This window comes from Lepisma saccharinum, chromosome 8 (assembly GCF_977018435.1).
Source record: "Lepisma saccharinum chromosome 8, izLepSacc3.1, whole genome shotgun sequence".
Lineage (NCBI taxonomy): Eukaryota > Metazoa > Arthropoda > Insecta > Zygentoma > Lepismatidae > Lepisma > Lepisma saccharinum.
The window spans coordinates 68,423,503-68,440,326 of record NC_139236.1 but is presented as its reverse complement, the minus strand read 5'-3'; the positions used below and the strand labels follow the sequence as shown (position 1 = coordinate 68,440,326).

The 16,824-nt window shown below is 38.6% G+C and overlaps 1 protein-coding gene across 3 annotated transcripts in view; it reads right to left on the bottom strand.

The window, feature by feature from the left end:
- Nucleotides 1–2,678: 2,678 nt before the first annotated feature.
- Nucleotides 2,679–16,824, bottom strand: part of LOC145991087 (vesicular integral-membrane protein VIP36) — a 30,459-nt gene continuing 16,313 nt past the window's right edge. For all 3 annotated transcript variants that reach the window (XM_083126816.1, XM_083126817.1, XM_083126818.1), the window contains 3 exons: nt 15,991–16,157; nt 10,164–10,227; nt 2,679–8,658 (listed from right to left, as the gene is read on the bottom strand). In XM_083126816.1, the coding sequence (XP_082982942.1) occupies nt 8,507–8,658; nt 10,164–10,227; nt 15,991–16,157 (383 nt within the window). In that variant the 3' untranslated portion in view covers nt 2,679–8,506. The remainder of the gene's footprint in view (nt 8,659–10,163; nt 10,228–15,990; nt 16,158–16,824) is intronic.

Here is a 16,824-nt window from a genome sequence, read left to right as displayed (position 1 = left end):
GAATGTGGATAATGACATCAAAGTCACAGATTTCTATCAAACGAGAGGCTGCAACAGGGGCAGGGAAGGTACAGATAAAGTAGGCTCCCTATGAAAGAACTTTCTAAAGTCTAGAGAATCTTCTAAACACTTGCTGCTGCTTAGACTTCTGCTCATAAACAAGATGAACGAACAAAGTTGTGAACAAATTAATTACCGTTTATTCTGTCTACATTTTCATTTTTCACCTCAAACAAATTAGAATACCAAATTGTGTTATCTAATGTCAAGGGGGCTGGCAGCAGTGTCAGGCGACACTGTCAGGGAGGGGGGGGCTACGGGCCTGCAGTCAGCATCTTGAGATTACATAAAGAGGGGTTCGTTCAACCATTTTATCCAGTCTTTATACAAGTTTCAAGGATGGGAAAATGCGAACACAAGCCTCTTTGTGTTTATCATATTCTGATGCGAGACAGGTTATAATGACATGACACCAGAACAAAGAGTTGATGTTTCTGTTTGTCCAAACGTGAATCTGTCATTCTAGTTGACACTTCTTTTTTTAACACAGGCGTTGAGGTATATTTGAGATATATGAACCAGATGAGATATCACCTCCCCTCCCTCTCATTGTGGGCATCCATGGATTTCACATTTAGTAGTCAGTGTTATTTTTTACTTTACTCCTTTTTACGCAACCGACATCTCTTGTAGAAGAAGAGGAAGAAAGGATGGTTATAACAAGACCTGTCCCCTCCATTGTGAATATTAAAATCCCCTCGATAGTATGAGACTTCTCAATGGTACATACACCGTCTCAATTTTTCTCTGGAGCAGGCGAATGAAAACAAGTGTCTGCGCAAGTACTGACGCGAGACGGTTCCACCAATGAACACACAAGAAGGAAGGGTATTGCAAGGGTGGGGGGGGAGGATTGCAGTAACCAGGTTTCGCAGCGGCGTGTGCTACTTCGCTCTGCCTACTCGATTTCCTCCCGTTCTGTCACTATGGACACCCTTGCTCCAGAGTTAGCTAGGACAGGGTATGGGAATATTATACCATATTGTTAAACATGGGCATAACCTGGGGGTCTAACTATGGAAGACAGATTTGATAAGTGTTCCATCCAACAAAAATAGCATTCAGGATTATTTGCTAAATAACGGTTACATTTGCAAAATCACGATAATTACTCTTTATCCGTGGCAACTCGTGGTTCAGAATGTTGGTGGTTGCAGCAAATATATATATATATAATATATTTATATAACTTTAATTTGTATATATTTAATGTAATTATATGTATTTATAATTTTATATGTGAGTGAGACGTGACACTTTCAAGGAGTACAATTAATAATCATCATACAAAATTTAGTTTCCATATATTCGGCAGCAATATTATGCAGAATTGTGTTTTTCGTGATTACATAAGAAGTACTTTAATGTTCGGATTGCACTTGAAACTTCAGGTCCACCCCCGATGATAGTCTTGCATAAAGTGGATTTAAAAAACAACAAATCAAATCAAATTGTTACAAGTTTAAAGCATAATTTAAATTAGGTTAAGTTTCTCCCAAAAATAAAATATTTCTCTTTGCTTAACGTGGACATTTTGTCTGTTATACGACACAGGACAGTGAGAACTTGGCTGCTGCTCTCTAACGGTATATGAAAGAATTAGCAATCAAGCATTTGTTGTTGGTCCGTCCTCTTCTTCCCGATCCGAAACGGGTCGCCTGACTTTGCTGTGTTGTAAACCCATTGCAACGACCAAGCCGACTGAAGCAGGGGATAGGAAGAACAGCGTTGAACTTCACTCCAATACTCCTCGCTGTAGAGATCAGGCCGTTTCTCCGGCTTTGCAACGCATACCTGTGCGTCTACTCATACACTGTGAAATCTCGCAGGTTGCCTCCTTTTTTTTAACAGATCATAATGGAATTTGCTTTATGAAGCAATGAAGGGCAAAATTGTTTATGTTCAATATATTTAGTAGGAAAACAAATGAAAAAATATACTAATAAAAAGTATGAAATTTTGTTGTAAAATATCCGGTCATTGTGCAACACTGCAACAATATCAGTAACCGCCCCTGCTCTTTATTATCAGTACCTAGTGGAGGCACATTGCCAGTGGTTCGGAACTTCATATTCCACTTTAAACTGTAGGTCCAGTCCCGATTAAGCCTCTCTGTGTATGAAGTGGACTTAAAACAAGGATTCAATGAATCAGTCTCAAAAGTACCAATAACTTGATAATTTTAATAAACCTGAAAATGTTTTTCAGGCAAGTAACCCCTTGTCACTGCCAAATGACGCCTATGTCGGTAAATAAAGTCACCCAAAACTTAATGTTTGATCCCCATACAGAATCCCCTGATAATCTAAAAATTTAACACTGATAAGACACCTGCATATCCCCCCAAAAAATATATTCATGCTTATTTTAGACTTGCTGTTAATACTGAAGAGCGGATATTTTCCCCTCCAAAAAATTAATTCTCAATCACTACACTACAATTCCCGTACAAGCCTAAGACATAATAATGATATTCAATATCTCCCTCCCCCAATTTCCAAACTGTTCATTGTAAATGTCTCCATCACTTTTCAAGTATCATGCAATATCATCAAGTAATATCTAGACATACAATGTATCATTCAGTCACAAAAATGTAATCAGAAATAAAAATCACATTATTATTTTATTTATACATCATGTATTTTAGAAGAAAACAAAAACAAATACTGATACAGTATTGGTTTTTCATTACATTCCTACTTTCTAAGTTTTGCATTGAATCTCAGTCAACAACTGATGTTCTTTTTACAATACAAAATATAATGAGGTTGGATAGTATCTATAGTAAAGCAACAAAACTATGACCCTGTGATTTGATTTCATTGGGTGACGAGCAGTTTGGCACCTAAGTCATAATTGTTCTCATTTTGATTATTTTTGCTTCTGTTGGTTGTTCGAGAATTATTTGTGGTGTAGGGGAGATTTCACATTGAAGTGACAAGCAACATGTAACCACGAACTATAGTGGAACCACAAGCATAAAAACGTGCGCAGTAACACATCGCGCTGGCGGATGTGGGAAAGGGCAGGGGGAAGGAGCCTTCAGCATGCCCACGTCAGTGTTGCCAGGCCTATTGATTTCTCGGGAGAATTCCTTAATAAACTATTGCTATGGAACTTCCAACGACCTGTTCAAAAACATGTTTCCTGCTCATCTTACTTGAACATGGAGGAAAGAGGTAAAGTGGAACTCCACTCAGGCGTGAAAAGGGCAAACTTGAGGGTGTTTTCCATGCACCCTCTTAGATTTTACCACCAGAAGATGCGGAACAGATGAAAGACGTTGGTCGGGTCCCTTGAATGGTTTACTTTCTTTTGTTTGGAACATGTCCACTCCAATCCTCAAATGGAGATATTTGGTTTCTTTTTGCCAAACACAGGGTGCTGGTTTAGTAACATTGTTACAAAGTATCTGTTCAAAAACACGTTTCCTGCTCATCTTACTTGAACATGGAGGAAAGAGGTAAAGTGGAACTCCACTCAGGCGTGAAAAGGGCAAACTTGAGGGTGTTTTCCATGCACCCTCTTAGATTTTACCACCAGAAGATGCGGAACAGATGAAAGACGTTGGTCGGGTCCCTTGAATGGTTTACTTTCTTTTGTTTGGAACATGTCCACTCCACTCCTCAAATGGAGATATTTGGTTTCTTTTTGCCAAACACAGGGTGCTGGGTTTAGCAACATTGTTACAAAGTATCTGCAACGTTTACACTGTAATCAACACACGCCACTGCAGCCACTGTGACCCTTTGCTTTGTTGACTTTAGGTTATACAACCTAACTCGTCTCTGTGTCGTAGGTGTTATGCACTTGCTATAGTTTTAGTTATTAACTGGCTTCCTGCTCGTCTAGAAGTAAAATGCTTATATATTACCTCCACTGAAAGTCCAGTCATTCCAGGGAATTTGTAAGTGCAAAGTGCATGCTGCTTGTCACTTCTGTGTGAAATCTCAGTCTTTTTTGTTCTAATGATTATAAATGTAGCTATGAAGTTATCTCTCTGGCTTCAAAATGAAGTTTTAACTAGTTTCAAGTATTCCATCAACATGTGATATTAGCAAGAAAAGTTGCATACTAGTGCTTTCCCACCTCTTTCTACAATGATGTGTATAAAAGAAAGCTAACATTGTTTTGACACCTATGTACCAGTTTATACAAGAACCACAGGTTTGATTATAATCAATAAAATGAGCTGAACTACTAGTGGGTGTAAATATTCTTTATAGTGTGCAAAAATATCAAAAACGAAGATAAACCTCAGAGTAAAATAATGAACCAAAAAATCATCCCATAGGAGGAATAGTCTATATTCTGTGTGAATTTACCAATACAGTAATACTATAATAATTAGATTTGTTCTAACAGTGACTTAAAAAACACATCATCATTGATAGTTGTTTGGAAAGCAAACAAGACACTCTGGAATTTTAAAATGAAAAGGTATAACTGCCTAATCAGTGAATACAATTTGAGTTTGTTAATATTAATACAAGTTTTAAAGAATATAAAAGCAATCTCAAACAATGTACAACAAGCTGAATTTCAAAGAACTGAGAAATGAAATTCGCTTCACACAATCTACCAAAATTCTGTGGCAAAACAGTTAGTATAATAATAAAGTAGTGTATTCAAAATTCTGTGGCAAAACAGTTAGTATAATAATAAAGTAGTGTATCATAAAAAGCAAGCTCTGTATATATTCTTGAGGCAAGTTGTAATGAAGGATATTCTCTCTTACTTCGTCCATGATCAATTTTAACATTCCAAAATCTCAATTACTTCATGCTCTCAACTATTACATTTCAATTCTAAAGATCAAAATCCAAACTGAAAACTTGCACATAAAATTGTTTGTAAAAAAAAAAAAAAGTATTTGCTGTGTACCCACTGACATCCAAAAGTATGAGTAGACAAAGGCTCTTCAAACAACACACAGAAAAAAATATTTATACAGTACTATCCAACCCTCATCAAAGACACGTCTAGAAAAAAAAAATAGTAACTTACACTAGGAATACAACTCTGTTTAGACACATTTATGGCATACAAATCAACATGACCCAAGCCAAGAGTTTATTTTGTTTAGCGAACATTCAGTAAACAAAAAGTCTTATTTATGCATGAAGATCTCAAACAGCAGCTTTTAAAAATAACATTTACATCACTATTGTACATAGTTAAGTGATCATAAATGCATTAACAAATCCATTTAAGGAAGTAATCAACACATACTTCATGCACAAGTCCACTCACATTCAGTCTTCAATTCCGCATTAAGCAGATTCTACTAAACATTTTTTTCTTACTGTCAATGTCACACTGTTACTGCTATACTAGTTATTATGCCTACTCTAAACATAAATAATAATAATAATAATAACGAAGTAAGTGTAGATGACAATTCTACTTATATATTTCATATAGAAACAGAACGATTCTTAAAGATCAACATTAATTAGATGGAAAAGTTTGGAAAAGACATATAATTTAGCGTAAATGTTTTCTAATTAGAACAAGTAAAGACAATAAAATCAGTTTAAATAAGATTAAAATTTTTGATGACTTGGATCTCCTGGGCTTCATGTTAAGACCAGCGAGATTTCCTGAATCTGAACGAAAGTACATCCCTGCTGGCATAGTTTTAATGTCCTTGCTTTGTAATCAAGGGGTCACAGGTTTGATACGCAGTGGACGCACATAGTGGTTAGAATTACACTTTAAACTATAGGTCCAGTCCCAATGAGACTTTGTGGACTAATTGAATTCAAGGAACAAAAGCTTTAATCCCACTCATGTTTTTCCTATGAACAAATATTCATATTCTCAGAGCAATTTAAGTGTACATTTAGAAATAGAGTAAAATTCAATTATATTTAAATTATTTTATATTCCATTAAATCATTTTGAATGTCTGCTGAAGCATCACAGAAAACTGCAAGTCAACATTTTTTTATTTTTTTTTTAATGGAAGATTGAACTCTGCATTTGCAATAAGGAATTCCATATAATTGCTCTTATTTACACAATCCATTTTCATGGCCTCAGAATGACAGTTACCGTTTTGCTAAATAGCAGACTGTATTAATCAACTTCTATATTATTTCCCTGTTCTTTTTTACTTTTTAATTCTGCAACTCCTATTCAGCCTTTCGCTGGGTAAAAAAAACAAAAAAACTTCTATTCTGATAGGGGGTGGCAATAAATGTTAAATTTAAAGAAACTAGAAGAATGCACTTTAGTCTTGCAGAGTTTCTTCACTGCAGCGCTAAAATGATTCAAATCTGCTTGTTTTTAGTCGAGAATAACATTGTCCAACAAGAAAATTGAGTCACCACCTCACAATGACGAAACCTGCCTGAAATTTCACAAGTTATATTTTCGAAAATCTCTCAAAACACTTTCCACTCCCACTTGTTTTCTTATAATAAATGACAACATTGTGCAATTTGGTCTGGTTTCTTCTCTGCATGTGAAAGTGAAGAAAACATATTTCTGCCTTATGCTTTCACTAGCCATCTTAAAATAACTGTAACACAAGTATAAATGTCCAATCGTGAATGGAACAACACAGGACTTGGGGCGATACAAAATCAAGATAAGTTTGCCTGATGGCTGAGCTGCGTTCATATAATGGACACCACTTGAAAGTGTTTTAAAGAAAAAAGTTACAAATTGTCACAAACTATTTATAAAAAAGAGAATTTTTTTTCAATTTCCTAGGTGTCTTGACACATGCCTTACGTACCCAGAGAAAAAACTACTTGTTAAAACATATTTTATCTGGATTTTTTATAAATTTAATTTTTTGCCCAGCAAGGTACTAGAAAAATCAGAGGAAATTTCATTATCATCTTTTGAACCACTGGGCTAAAAAATTTGCAACAAAAAAGAGGAATTTGTCTCAACCCTCCATACCGCCTCACTCCCAACCTCTGCACAATGTAGTAGAACTTTATAAAAATTAAGTAAACGTGAAATATATTCCAAATGTTTATATCCAGCCCATTATGAGAGGAAAATATCATACTTTTGTTTCGCAAAACTCTGACTGTTTAGATAAAGCCCCAAATGACACCAAGGTGCCAAGCTAAAACTTAAAATCACAAATATTAATTTCAATCAGCAAAGTGATCCTGTTATTTTCAATAGTTCATTACTCATCCTCATTGTAGTTATTAATCTACGCATGTAAAAAAAAAATCACAAGAATTATACATAATATACTGGACAGAATCCTTCAATCCATAATACTTCATTGTAATTATATCTGAGAGAGTAAGAATTCAATACCAGATGAAGATTCTCATTTGCAAATAGCCTCAAGAAAAGTAATTGTAATAATCCTATTTGTGTAAAAATTCTAAATTTGTTAAGTACACAACAGTAAGGTGAGACAACCATAACTGTCAAGCAACAACACAACGAATTCCTACCGAAATTAATAGAAAATAATGTAAAACAGCTTTGTGGAAAATGTGAGTACCTTAATTATCTATTACCGCGTCTCTCATTCCCATAGTATGAAAAAAAAAAAAAAAAAATGAAATACTTCAATACTGGCACTTTGAATACTCCTAAGAATCGTTCCATTTCTAAATTTGAACATCACTCTTCACACACAGAAATAAACAAAACAACTTCTTGTATTTTTATTATCATCACTTGCACTGACTAACTGTGCAACATGAAACCTGAAATATAACAAAACAAAAGCACAAAAAAGTTACATATCATTATTCAGGACAACAAAAAAGGAAGACTTGCCTAGTATTAAATGAACATCACAAAAACAAGCATGTTCCTACTTTTTCAATTTCAAAGATTGCAACAGTACAAATTAGAATCAGACAAATAAGCTCACATTTACACAATCAAAAAGTAAATAACATTACATGCAGTTTACCAATTAGAAGACCAGCAATTAAAAAATATATTTAGCTGCACAATGACGACCTCAGTAATAGACAATAGAAAACAGTATTAAAAATTCAAAAATGACCATGTAAAGATACTAACTACTAACAGATACAATATACACACACACTATAAACATCTGTACACAATTTATTTTTCTCAGGACATTATTACTGGAATTTATACATTTGTATAGAGATTAGAACCTATATGAAGTACGCATTATTTATCAAGGCACTGTACATAGCAAAATATGCATTCCACCTGCTCAACAATCGTGTCATTGTTAAGCAAGTTCCTTTTCTAAAGGAAAACAAGTGTGTAAATGTACATTACGAACGGGACACTGACAGATTATAACACTCCAGTCTATCTCTTTTTTTTTACTATTTTTCACGTCAAATTGTACGTAACATATAAAAAACCATATTTTCTCCCAACTTCATCAACAGCTGAAAATATTTGCAGACATCATTCATTTTAACTGGAACACAGAGGAGGAAAACAATCAACACACCACTCAGAGAACTCAATAAAATCTTTTCCGCGAGTTTTCCTGGTGCTTCTGGTAGAACATGATGCCGATCACAACACATGCTATGACACCCAGTGTTCCAACAAGCAACAGAAGGAAAACCTTTATTCCACTTAGAGAAGATGGCTTTGAATCGGGTATATGATCTGCAAGGTAAAACAAATTGCTTAAATTAATAGCACAAACATGAGAAATAAATTGATCATATACATTGTTGAACTTAACATGCGTGGGAGAACTAATATGAAATTTTTGCCATTACAGATTAAGTATGAATAGAAAAAATACCAATATTGATAACTGATATTCTTCTTCTTCTTGAGCTCTCTTTTATCATTCAAATATTTCACTTACCCTCTCTCATTATTACCGTGCTCCCTTTACAATTCCTTCTTTTGTCCTGTTTCCCATGTCTTTGTAGTGATCAAATAATGCTGCTGTAGAACTAGCTTATGCAAGAGCTGTTCAGTCGTAAACCAGAAAAGTTGTGTTAAAAATTACATGGTGGCATGCATAGGAACCTGGGAACAGTTCAACAAGATGGCAGCATCCTTACAACAGTGCACCAAGCAAGAGATTTCTGTTTAGCAAAAGCATGAAATCTGTAGACATTCATCGCTGGATGAGAATTCAGTACGGTGACAAGTGTTTCAGTCACATACCAAGTTTATGAATGGACTGAGAAGTTCAAAAATGACCGGTAGTGAGGAGGATTCTCCTTGCTCGGTTCCAGTATTATGGCAGTTATGGAAGACAACACTGCAGCCATGAAGAACGTAATGTGGGAAAACTGTCACGTCGTAGTTAAGGAGCTGCATCACTATTATACATTAGTATTGGATCAGCCCATTACATCATTCAAGATGGAACTAAAGTTATGAAAAGTGTGTGCAAGATGGTTACCCAAGCAACTGACACCTGAAATGAAAGACATGTGGATGCGTGCCAAGAGCTTCTGCATCAATATGAGGCTGATGGTGAAGCAATTCTGCAGTGTATTGGCACAGGGGAAGCTGGGTATACTTTTACAAACCAGAATGGAAGCTGGTTGCCCTTCTTCTGGAATCACAAGGGGCCGATCTTGGAGCTTTACATACTCAGAGGATGTAATGTGACCAGTGCCACATTCTCAAAACTTCTGAGCAAAAATCTGAAGCAAGGTATTTGCCAAAAATGGCACTGGTTGTTGACAGCGGGAGTGTGTCTCTTCACGACAATGTGAGGGCACATACTGTTCCAGCAACAGGATCGACTATTGAGGAACTGCAGTTTGAATGCTTCTTTTTTGAATTGTTGTTTTAAGTCCATTTTATGCACAGATAGACTAATTGGGACTGTACCTACAGTTTAAAGTGGGACCCCATGATCAAAAGTGTTTAAGATTTCTGATAGAAAGCAAAAGGCAAATTTGTTTTGGCTCATGAGAGTGAGTATGTGTACAAGGGTCAGGTCAAACTCTTAGCAAAACTGCACCAATGCACAAAATGAGATTCTCCACTAATAATGGTAAATTCAGAAAAATATTAACACAATGCCTTGAAGTGTAAACCTAGATCTGTACTTCTACTGATTCCAAATGGATTTAATGTTTTTTCCTCATTAATATAAAGGAAAGAAATTACTCGTGGATTCATTGGAAAATTACACTTACCTCGTGGTGGCTCAAAAAATGCTGCAGATGGTGAAATCTGGGACCTATCTTCCTCCTGCTTGGGCTGCAAAGAAACAAACATGGTTATTACTAGACAAATGAACAGATTTCATGGTGGTTGCGGTAAACGCGGTTTAAAATTACTTACGTGAAATTTAGAAGATTTCGCACTTCCACATTGCACAATTTAATGGTTCAATCCTATTAATTTCGAAGATCCACTGTCTTCATTCACAAAAGGGTACGGCGTTTGAAGCGGAGATGGTACCGCGTCACTACATTGTTTGTTCCCGGGCGGCGGTGGTTGCAATTTTTCCCGTTCGGCAGCACTGGCGTGCGCATCTTAGTTTGCATCGTCTGCTTCCTGTTGTCCGGTGGCGTTGTCAGTTGGGGGTTGGGGGGCTGGGCCGTGTTGCTCGGTAATGTGCCGTTCCTGTTCCCCGCGTGGCTGGAGGGGGGTCGAGTATGTGCATAGCATCTTTTCTTTTTCCGGTCGGGGATCTTTCTGAGGACAGGGTGCCAAGTTGGGTGTGCTTGTCCATTGTCCAGGTTTAGTGCTGGTTTCTGCTGGATGATGGCATGGGTTTCTTTGATGGTGTTTTCTATGACAGAGCCGGTTGGGTGAAGTATGGATATGGAGGAGATGGTGTGGTTAGTGGAGTGGAGGTGTTGGGAGAGGCCTGATTTAGGTGTGTCGTTTTTGGCATCTTTTACATGTTCGTTAATCCGTTCTTGGACGGTGCGGATGGTTCTGCCAATGTAGGTGTTGTGGCATTGGCATGTGGTCTTGTAGACACCGGGGGATGCAAGTTGGGGTAGGTAGTATCTCTTGAAGTTGGGTAGTGCCCTTCCGATTTGGGATATGGGTTTGTGTGCTACTCGGATGTTGAAGGGTTTGAGGGCCTTGGCAAATTTTCCAGATGTGGTGGGGTGGTATGGAAAGGCAATCCATTTGGGTTTAGGATTTTGGTTCGGGTTACCTCTGTTTCTTGGGTGTCTGAACTGGGCTTCTGTTTTTGCGCACCACATGGATAGTTGGCGCTTGGTGCAACCGTTGTTTAGGCCTATTTCCGTTACGCACGCTATTTCATTTTGCAGGTCATCTTCTGTGCAGCTGTGTGTGAAGGCTCTTCTGTAAAAGTTCATCCATACTCCAGCTTTCTGTTTTGGTGGGTGGTTGGATTTTGCATGGATATATTGGGTGCCCGAACCTGGTTTCCTGTATACGGATGTGACAAACTTGTCTTGGAGTCGTCGGATGCTGAGGTCGAGAAAGTTGAGGTGGCCATTTTGTTCCCTTTCAACGGTGAAGTTTATGTTGGGATGTATGTTATTGAGGGCAGTTAGGAGATGGGTTAGGTCCTCTTCCTGTTTGTAAATGACTATGGTGTCATCGGCATATCTTTTGTATCTTTTATGAGCAAACTCTGGTTGGGTGAGAATTGACTTCTCGGCCACATGCAGCACTATGTTGGATAGGTGTGCAGAAAGGGGGTTGCCCATCGCTAGGCCCCCTGTCTGGTGGAAGAAACTGTCCTCGAACTGGAAATAGTTGTGGGTGAGGCAGGCTTATAGAAGGTTGCAGATTTCATCAGTTACAAATGGAGGCGTGCTATTGCTGAGTAGCCATGTTCTGGTGGAGTCAAGTGCAAGGCTAATCGGAATGGAGGAGTACATGTCCACTACATCTATGCTGGCTAGTTTGCAGTTGTTGGCTTTGACAAAAGAGGTGACAAATTCTTTTGCTTCGAGGCTGTTTTTTAGGCAGTAGGTGAGTTTGTCATTGTGGGCGGTCAGTTTCTGGAGGAGCCATTTGGTCAGGTGGACACTTGGTTGATTGAAGCCGGCCACTATGATTCTCAAGGGGGTTCCTGGTTTGTGAGTTTTTGGAATGCCATATGCACAGGGAAGGCTGGGGTGGGTGTTCCTTAGTTTCTTCTTTTCACTATCTTGAAAGAGGGCACAGTTATCTATGGCTCGGCGGATGGCTGTATTGTATCTGCTTGTGGGGTCACGTTTCAGCTTTTTGTTGCCATCAGAGTTTAGTTTTGCTTGCATTTTGTCACTGTATTGGCCTTTTCCCATTATGACTTATTGATTACCCTTGTCCGATTTTATGCACCAACATTTGTTGTCCTGTAGCCACTTTCAGAATTCCTGTGTTGTGTTCCTTAGTTTATTGTGCACTGTGGGTTTTTGTTTGCTAGTAGGTTGGGCATGTTGGCGGAGGATGATGGAAGCACAGGTAAGGCGTACACACTCGGCATCTTGGTTAGTTTTCGTTGCAAATGCTGTTTTTTCGGCAGAGCAGATTAAGTCTAGGGAGGGGGAGGGGGTCATTTAGGAGGTTGAATTTAAGGCCGTGTTGGAGGAGGGAGTGGAATTCTGTCGGCACGGTGAGGTTGATTATGGTGCTGGCGGGGGTGTTGGGGTTCACTGGTGTGGTGGTGAGGGCCGGAGGTTGGGTACCAAGGGTTTGCAGTTTCTGTGTTAGGATCGCTGTTTTCTTGTTTTGCGACGTTTTAAGCATGAAGTCGATGTTTTGCTGGGCTTTTTTCCAGCCGTCGGGGTTGATTCTCGGTTGTATGTAGTCCCGGAGGGAAGCAAATGTTTTTTGAAGTGATGCTATTTCACGATATTTATCACTGATCACTGCACTCATTGCCCGTTTTTCAGCATTGAACATGACCTTTTTAACACTATAGCTGGTGGCGGGTGTTTTCCACTTGAGGAATTTCGGGGTCACTTCACTGTTCCTGCATGCCTTGAGGAATGCAATATCCGCTTGTCACTACGTCACTATGCGGTACCATCTCCGCTTCAAACGCCGTACCCTTTTGTGAATGAAGACAGTGGATCTTCGAAATTAATAGGATTGAACCATTAAATTGTGCAAGGAGGAAGTGCGAAATCTTCTAAATTTCACGTAAGTAATTTTAAACCGCGTTTACCGCAACCACCATGAATTCTACACCTTTCATACGGAAGGAAATGAGGGAATACGAGCGTAACATCAGGAAAATACAAACCCGACAAGGCCTAAACAACGGTTACACCGAGCGCCAACTATCCATGTGGTGCGCAAAAACAGAAGCCCAGTTCAGACACCCAAGAAACAGAGATAACCCGAACCAAAATCCTAAACCCAAATGGATTGCCTTTCCATACCACCCCACCACATCTGGAAAATTTGCCAAGGCCCTCAAACCCTTCAACATCCGAGTAGCACACAAACCCATATCCCAAATCGGAAGGGCACTACCCAACTTCAAGAGATACTACCTACCCCAACTTGCATCCCCCGGTGTCTACAAGACCACATGCCAATGCCACAACACCTACATTGGCAGAACCATCCGCACCGTCCAAGAACGGATTAACGAACATGTAAAAGATGCCAAAAACGACACACCTAAATCAGGCCTCTCCCAACACCTCCACTCCACTAACCACACCATCTCCTCCATATCCATACTTCACCCAACCGGCTCTGTCATAGAAAACACCATCAAAGAAACCCATGCCATCATCCAGCAGAAACCAGCACTAAACCTGGACAATGGACAAGCACACCCAACGTGGCACCCTGTCCTCAGAAAGATCCCCGACCGGAAAAAGAAAAGATGCTATGCACATACTCGACCCCCCACCAGCCACGCGGGGAACAGGAACGGCACATTACCGAGCAACACGGCCCAGCACCCCAACCCCCAACTGACAACGCCACCGGACAACAGGAAGCAGACAACGCAAACTAAGATGCGCGCGCCAGTGCTGCCGAACGGGAAAAATTGCAACCACCGCCGCCCGGGAACAAACAATGTAGTGACGCGGTACCATCTCCGCTTCAAACGCCGTACCCTTTTGTGAATGAAGACAGTGGATCTTCGAAATTAATAGGATTGAACCATTAAATTGTGCAATGTGGAAGTGCGAAATCTTCTAAATTTCACGTAAGTAAATGAACAGATACAATGACATAATCTTTATTAATAAATATCATTTAAAAAATGATATGTGCAAAATTGTTAAAGAACAATTACCTGACTGAAAACTTCACATTGGAAGAATGATAAATATCTAAATAAATTCACATCTGCATTTGCATCGTTGTGAATGTTTCACTTCTGTTGTAGTTTTCATCAAATAAAAAAAATGTGAAATTGCACATTATGACAAATTTGTGTTATTTTATAAACTGTATGCATGAAAAAAATGATTAGCGTTCCTTATTGTGCATGAATAAATGCTTTTTGCAGCTTTTCGGTGTTACGGAATTTGAAAAAAAGCTAATGATTGGTGTTTCTTGTTCAGTATTCATTTGTGTCTCATAATCATGGTTACAATTGGCCTGATATGGTAGAAAAACAAAACAAAATGAGAAAAACCCAAAATGAAAAAATTGTGATGCATGGTCAATGCATTCAGTACCATCATGTTGTTCAGTTGGTGTTTTAAGTCCACTTTATGCACAGTAAGGCTAATCGGGACTGGACCTACAGTTTAAAGTTTGATCCGAACCACTATATGCCTCCACCAGGTATCGAGCTCGGGACCCCTTGATTACAAGGTGACAACACAACCATTGAACCATCAGGGAGGCACCCATCATGTTATTTGCCTTTCCAGATCGCTGGCCATTGGCTACCAGGGAGCTCTCACCATTTGTACCAGTACAAAATAATTTTAAACTTTGGAAAAGTGTATAGCTGTATGGATACCAAAATTAATCATTAAAGAGTACTGTAATCAGTTAAAAAAATAAATAAATAAAAGATGTATTGCCAGCACAAATTAACCTTATATATATCTCTGTACCCCAGCCACGGTGGTCTAGTTGGCAGAGCATCTGACTATCATGTGTGAGACTCGGGTTCGATTCCTGGGGTGGGTGATCTAACGACAGAATTATTCTGGTCTTGTCCCTGCATAAAGTAACTCTCGGGCTCACCTAGCCTCAAATCAATGGGCACCTGGGGTCAACCCTGGAGGGGGTTAAAAGGTAGCTGAAGCATGGTGCTGACCACATCACCTCCAAAATGACAGAGATAAAGAATGTGCGGGGCCCTACACCACATACACCCCCTAAATGCACCTTCATGGCATGGTGCTATATGCACAGGGAACTTTACCTTACCCCAGTCCTTTACCCTTAAATGCCAGCTAGCCGCAGGTGCCTGATAGCTTCGTCACCATTTCTCCAGAATAACTTTTGATACGAGTGCCTGACAGCCTTGTTCCAATTTCCCTGGAACAACTTCCCATATTTTGTTTTTGTTTTATTTTTTCACTTATAAACATATAAGAGGTATGACATACTTGAATTTCAATGCAATAGAGTATTGCTTGTCAAAAGCTGTTTCTTTTTAAAGAAATTGGTTTCAATCTAAAAATACGGGCTTTTAAAATATGATGATATATTAAAAAATCACAGAATGAAAATTAGAAGGTTGCCGTTTGATTTACTCTGATTGGAATGGATTTTCACAGGAAGTAAAATTTTGGCATATCACCTTCATACAATGAAATTTGGCTCAGCCATAATGACTCACGAAGTAAATATTTTACAGTAGAATTTCATTTTTTTTCTTCTGTTTTCTGATGGGAGGATGAAGTATTTAATTTCCCCTATTGCTATCTTCTACCATTTTTCTCTCACATCAGTGAACATTTGAAAAGTGCCCTCTGAAAACCTCCCATAGGAAGAGGTTTACAGCATAGAAAGGTCACCTCCACTAAATGTTAAAGGATTAGAACTACAAAAATTAAAGAGTTCATAAAAATAAATCTACATTCATTACACACAACATATGCTTTGTAAACTTACATCTTCAGGTAGATCCAACTCGTATAACTTCACTGAGATTATGTCGTGGTTATCTGACAGATCTCCTGTGGCAGCCGACACTCCGAAGTAGTAACCAGTTGGAAGCTTTACCCCTTGCACTCTGAAGCACTCCTTCCATGCTGCTTTGTTTTCAATGTCGGTGGATACTGAAAGAGCGTATCAATCATGCACTTGCTACATCTCGGAACTGCACTCAACGGAAATTGAAAACAGTGCCATTTTATTCTAACAGTACAACTTCTATGGGACAATTATTGAAAACATGCAGACTCAACTTCAAACTGGGTGAAAGCATAAAATGCAATACCAAGATTCTCTGAAACTGCAAAAGCTACATGATGCAAAAACAGGCAATGTGTTAAAAGGCTGTTATTATGGGGTAAAATACGTATTGCTGTGGAAAAAAAAAAAACATGATTACACTGATGAAAAGATTCTCTGGGCTACCGAGCAGGTGAAGTGTGGAAAGGATTCCAATCTTTCGAAACCTAAAGCCAAAAAGAATCTGAAGAATTTTTTCATCATTCGTTGTGCAGAAAGCTTTAAGACTTACTTCAAATACCTCTACGGAGAGATGAGTGGTGTTAGCTTTCGAAAACTTGGAACCCTTTCCACAACTCACCTGGTTGATAGCCTGAGAAAATCTCATCATCATTCATCGCCACGAAAGCTTCAAGGCTTACTAGTGATTACACTCGTTTAAAAGTAAGTGTACAGCAAGTGATGTGTCACATTACAGTTCGAAGTGTCCAGTTTGCTCAGTATGTGCATTTTTCAAAGTAAGAACTGCACCAACATGAAGTTAATATGCAA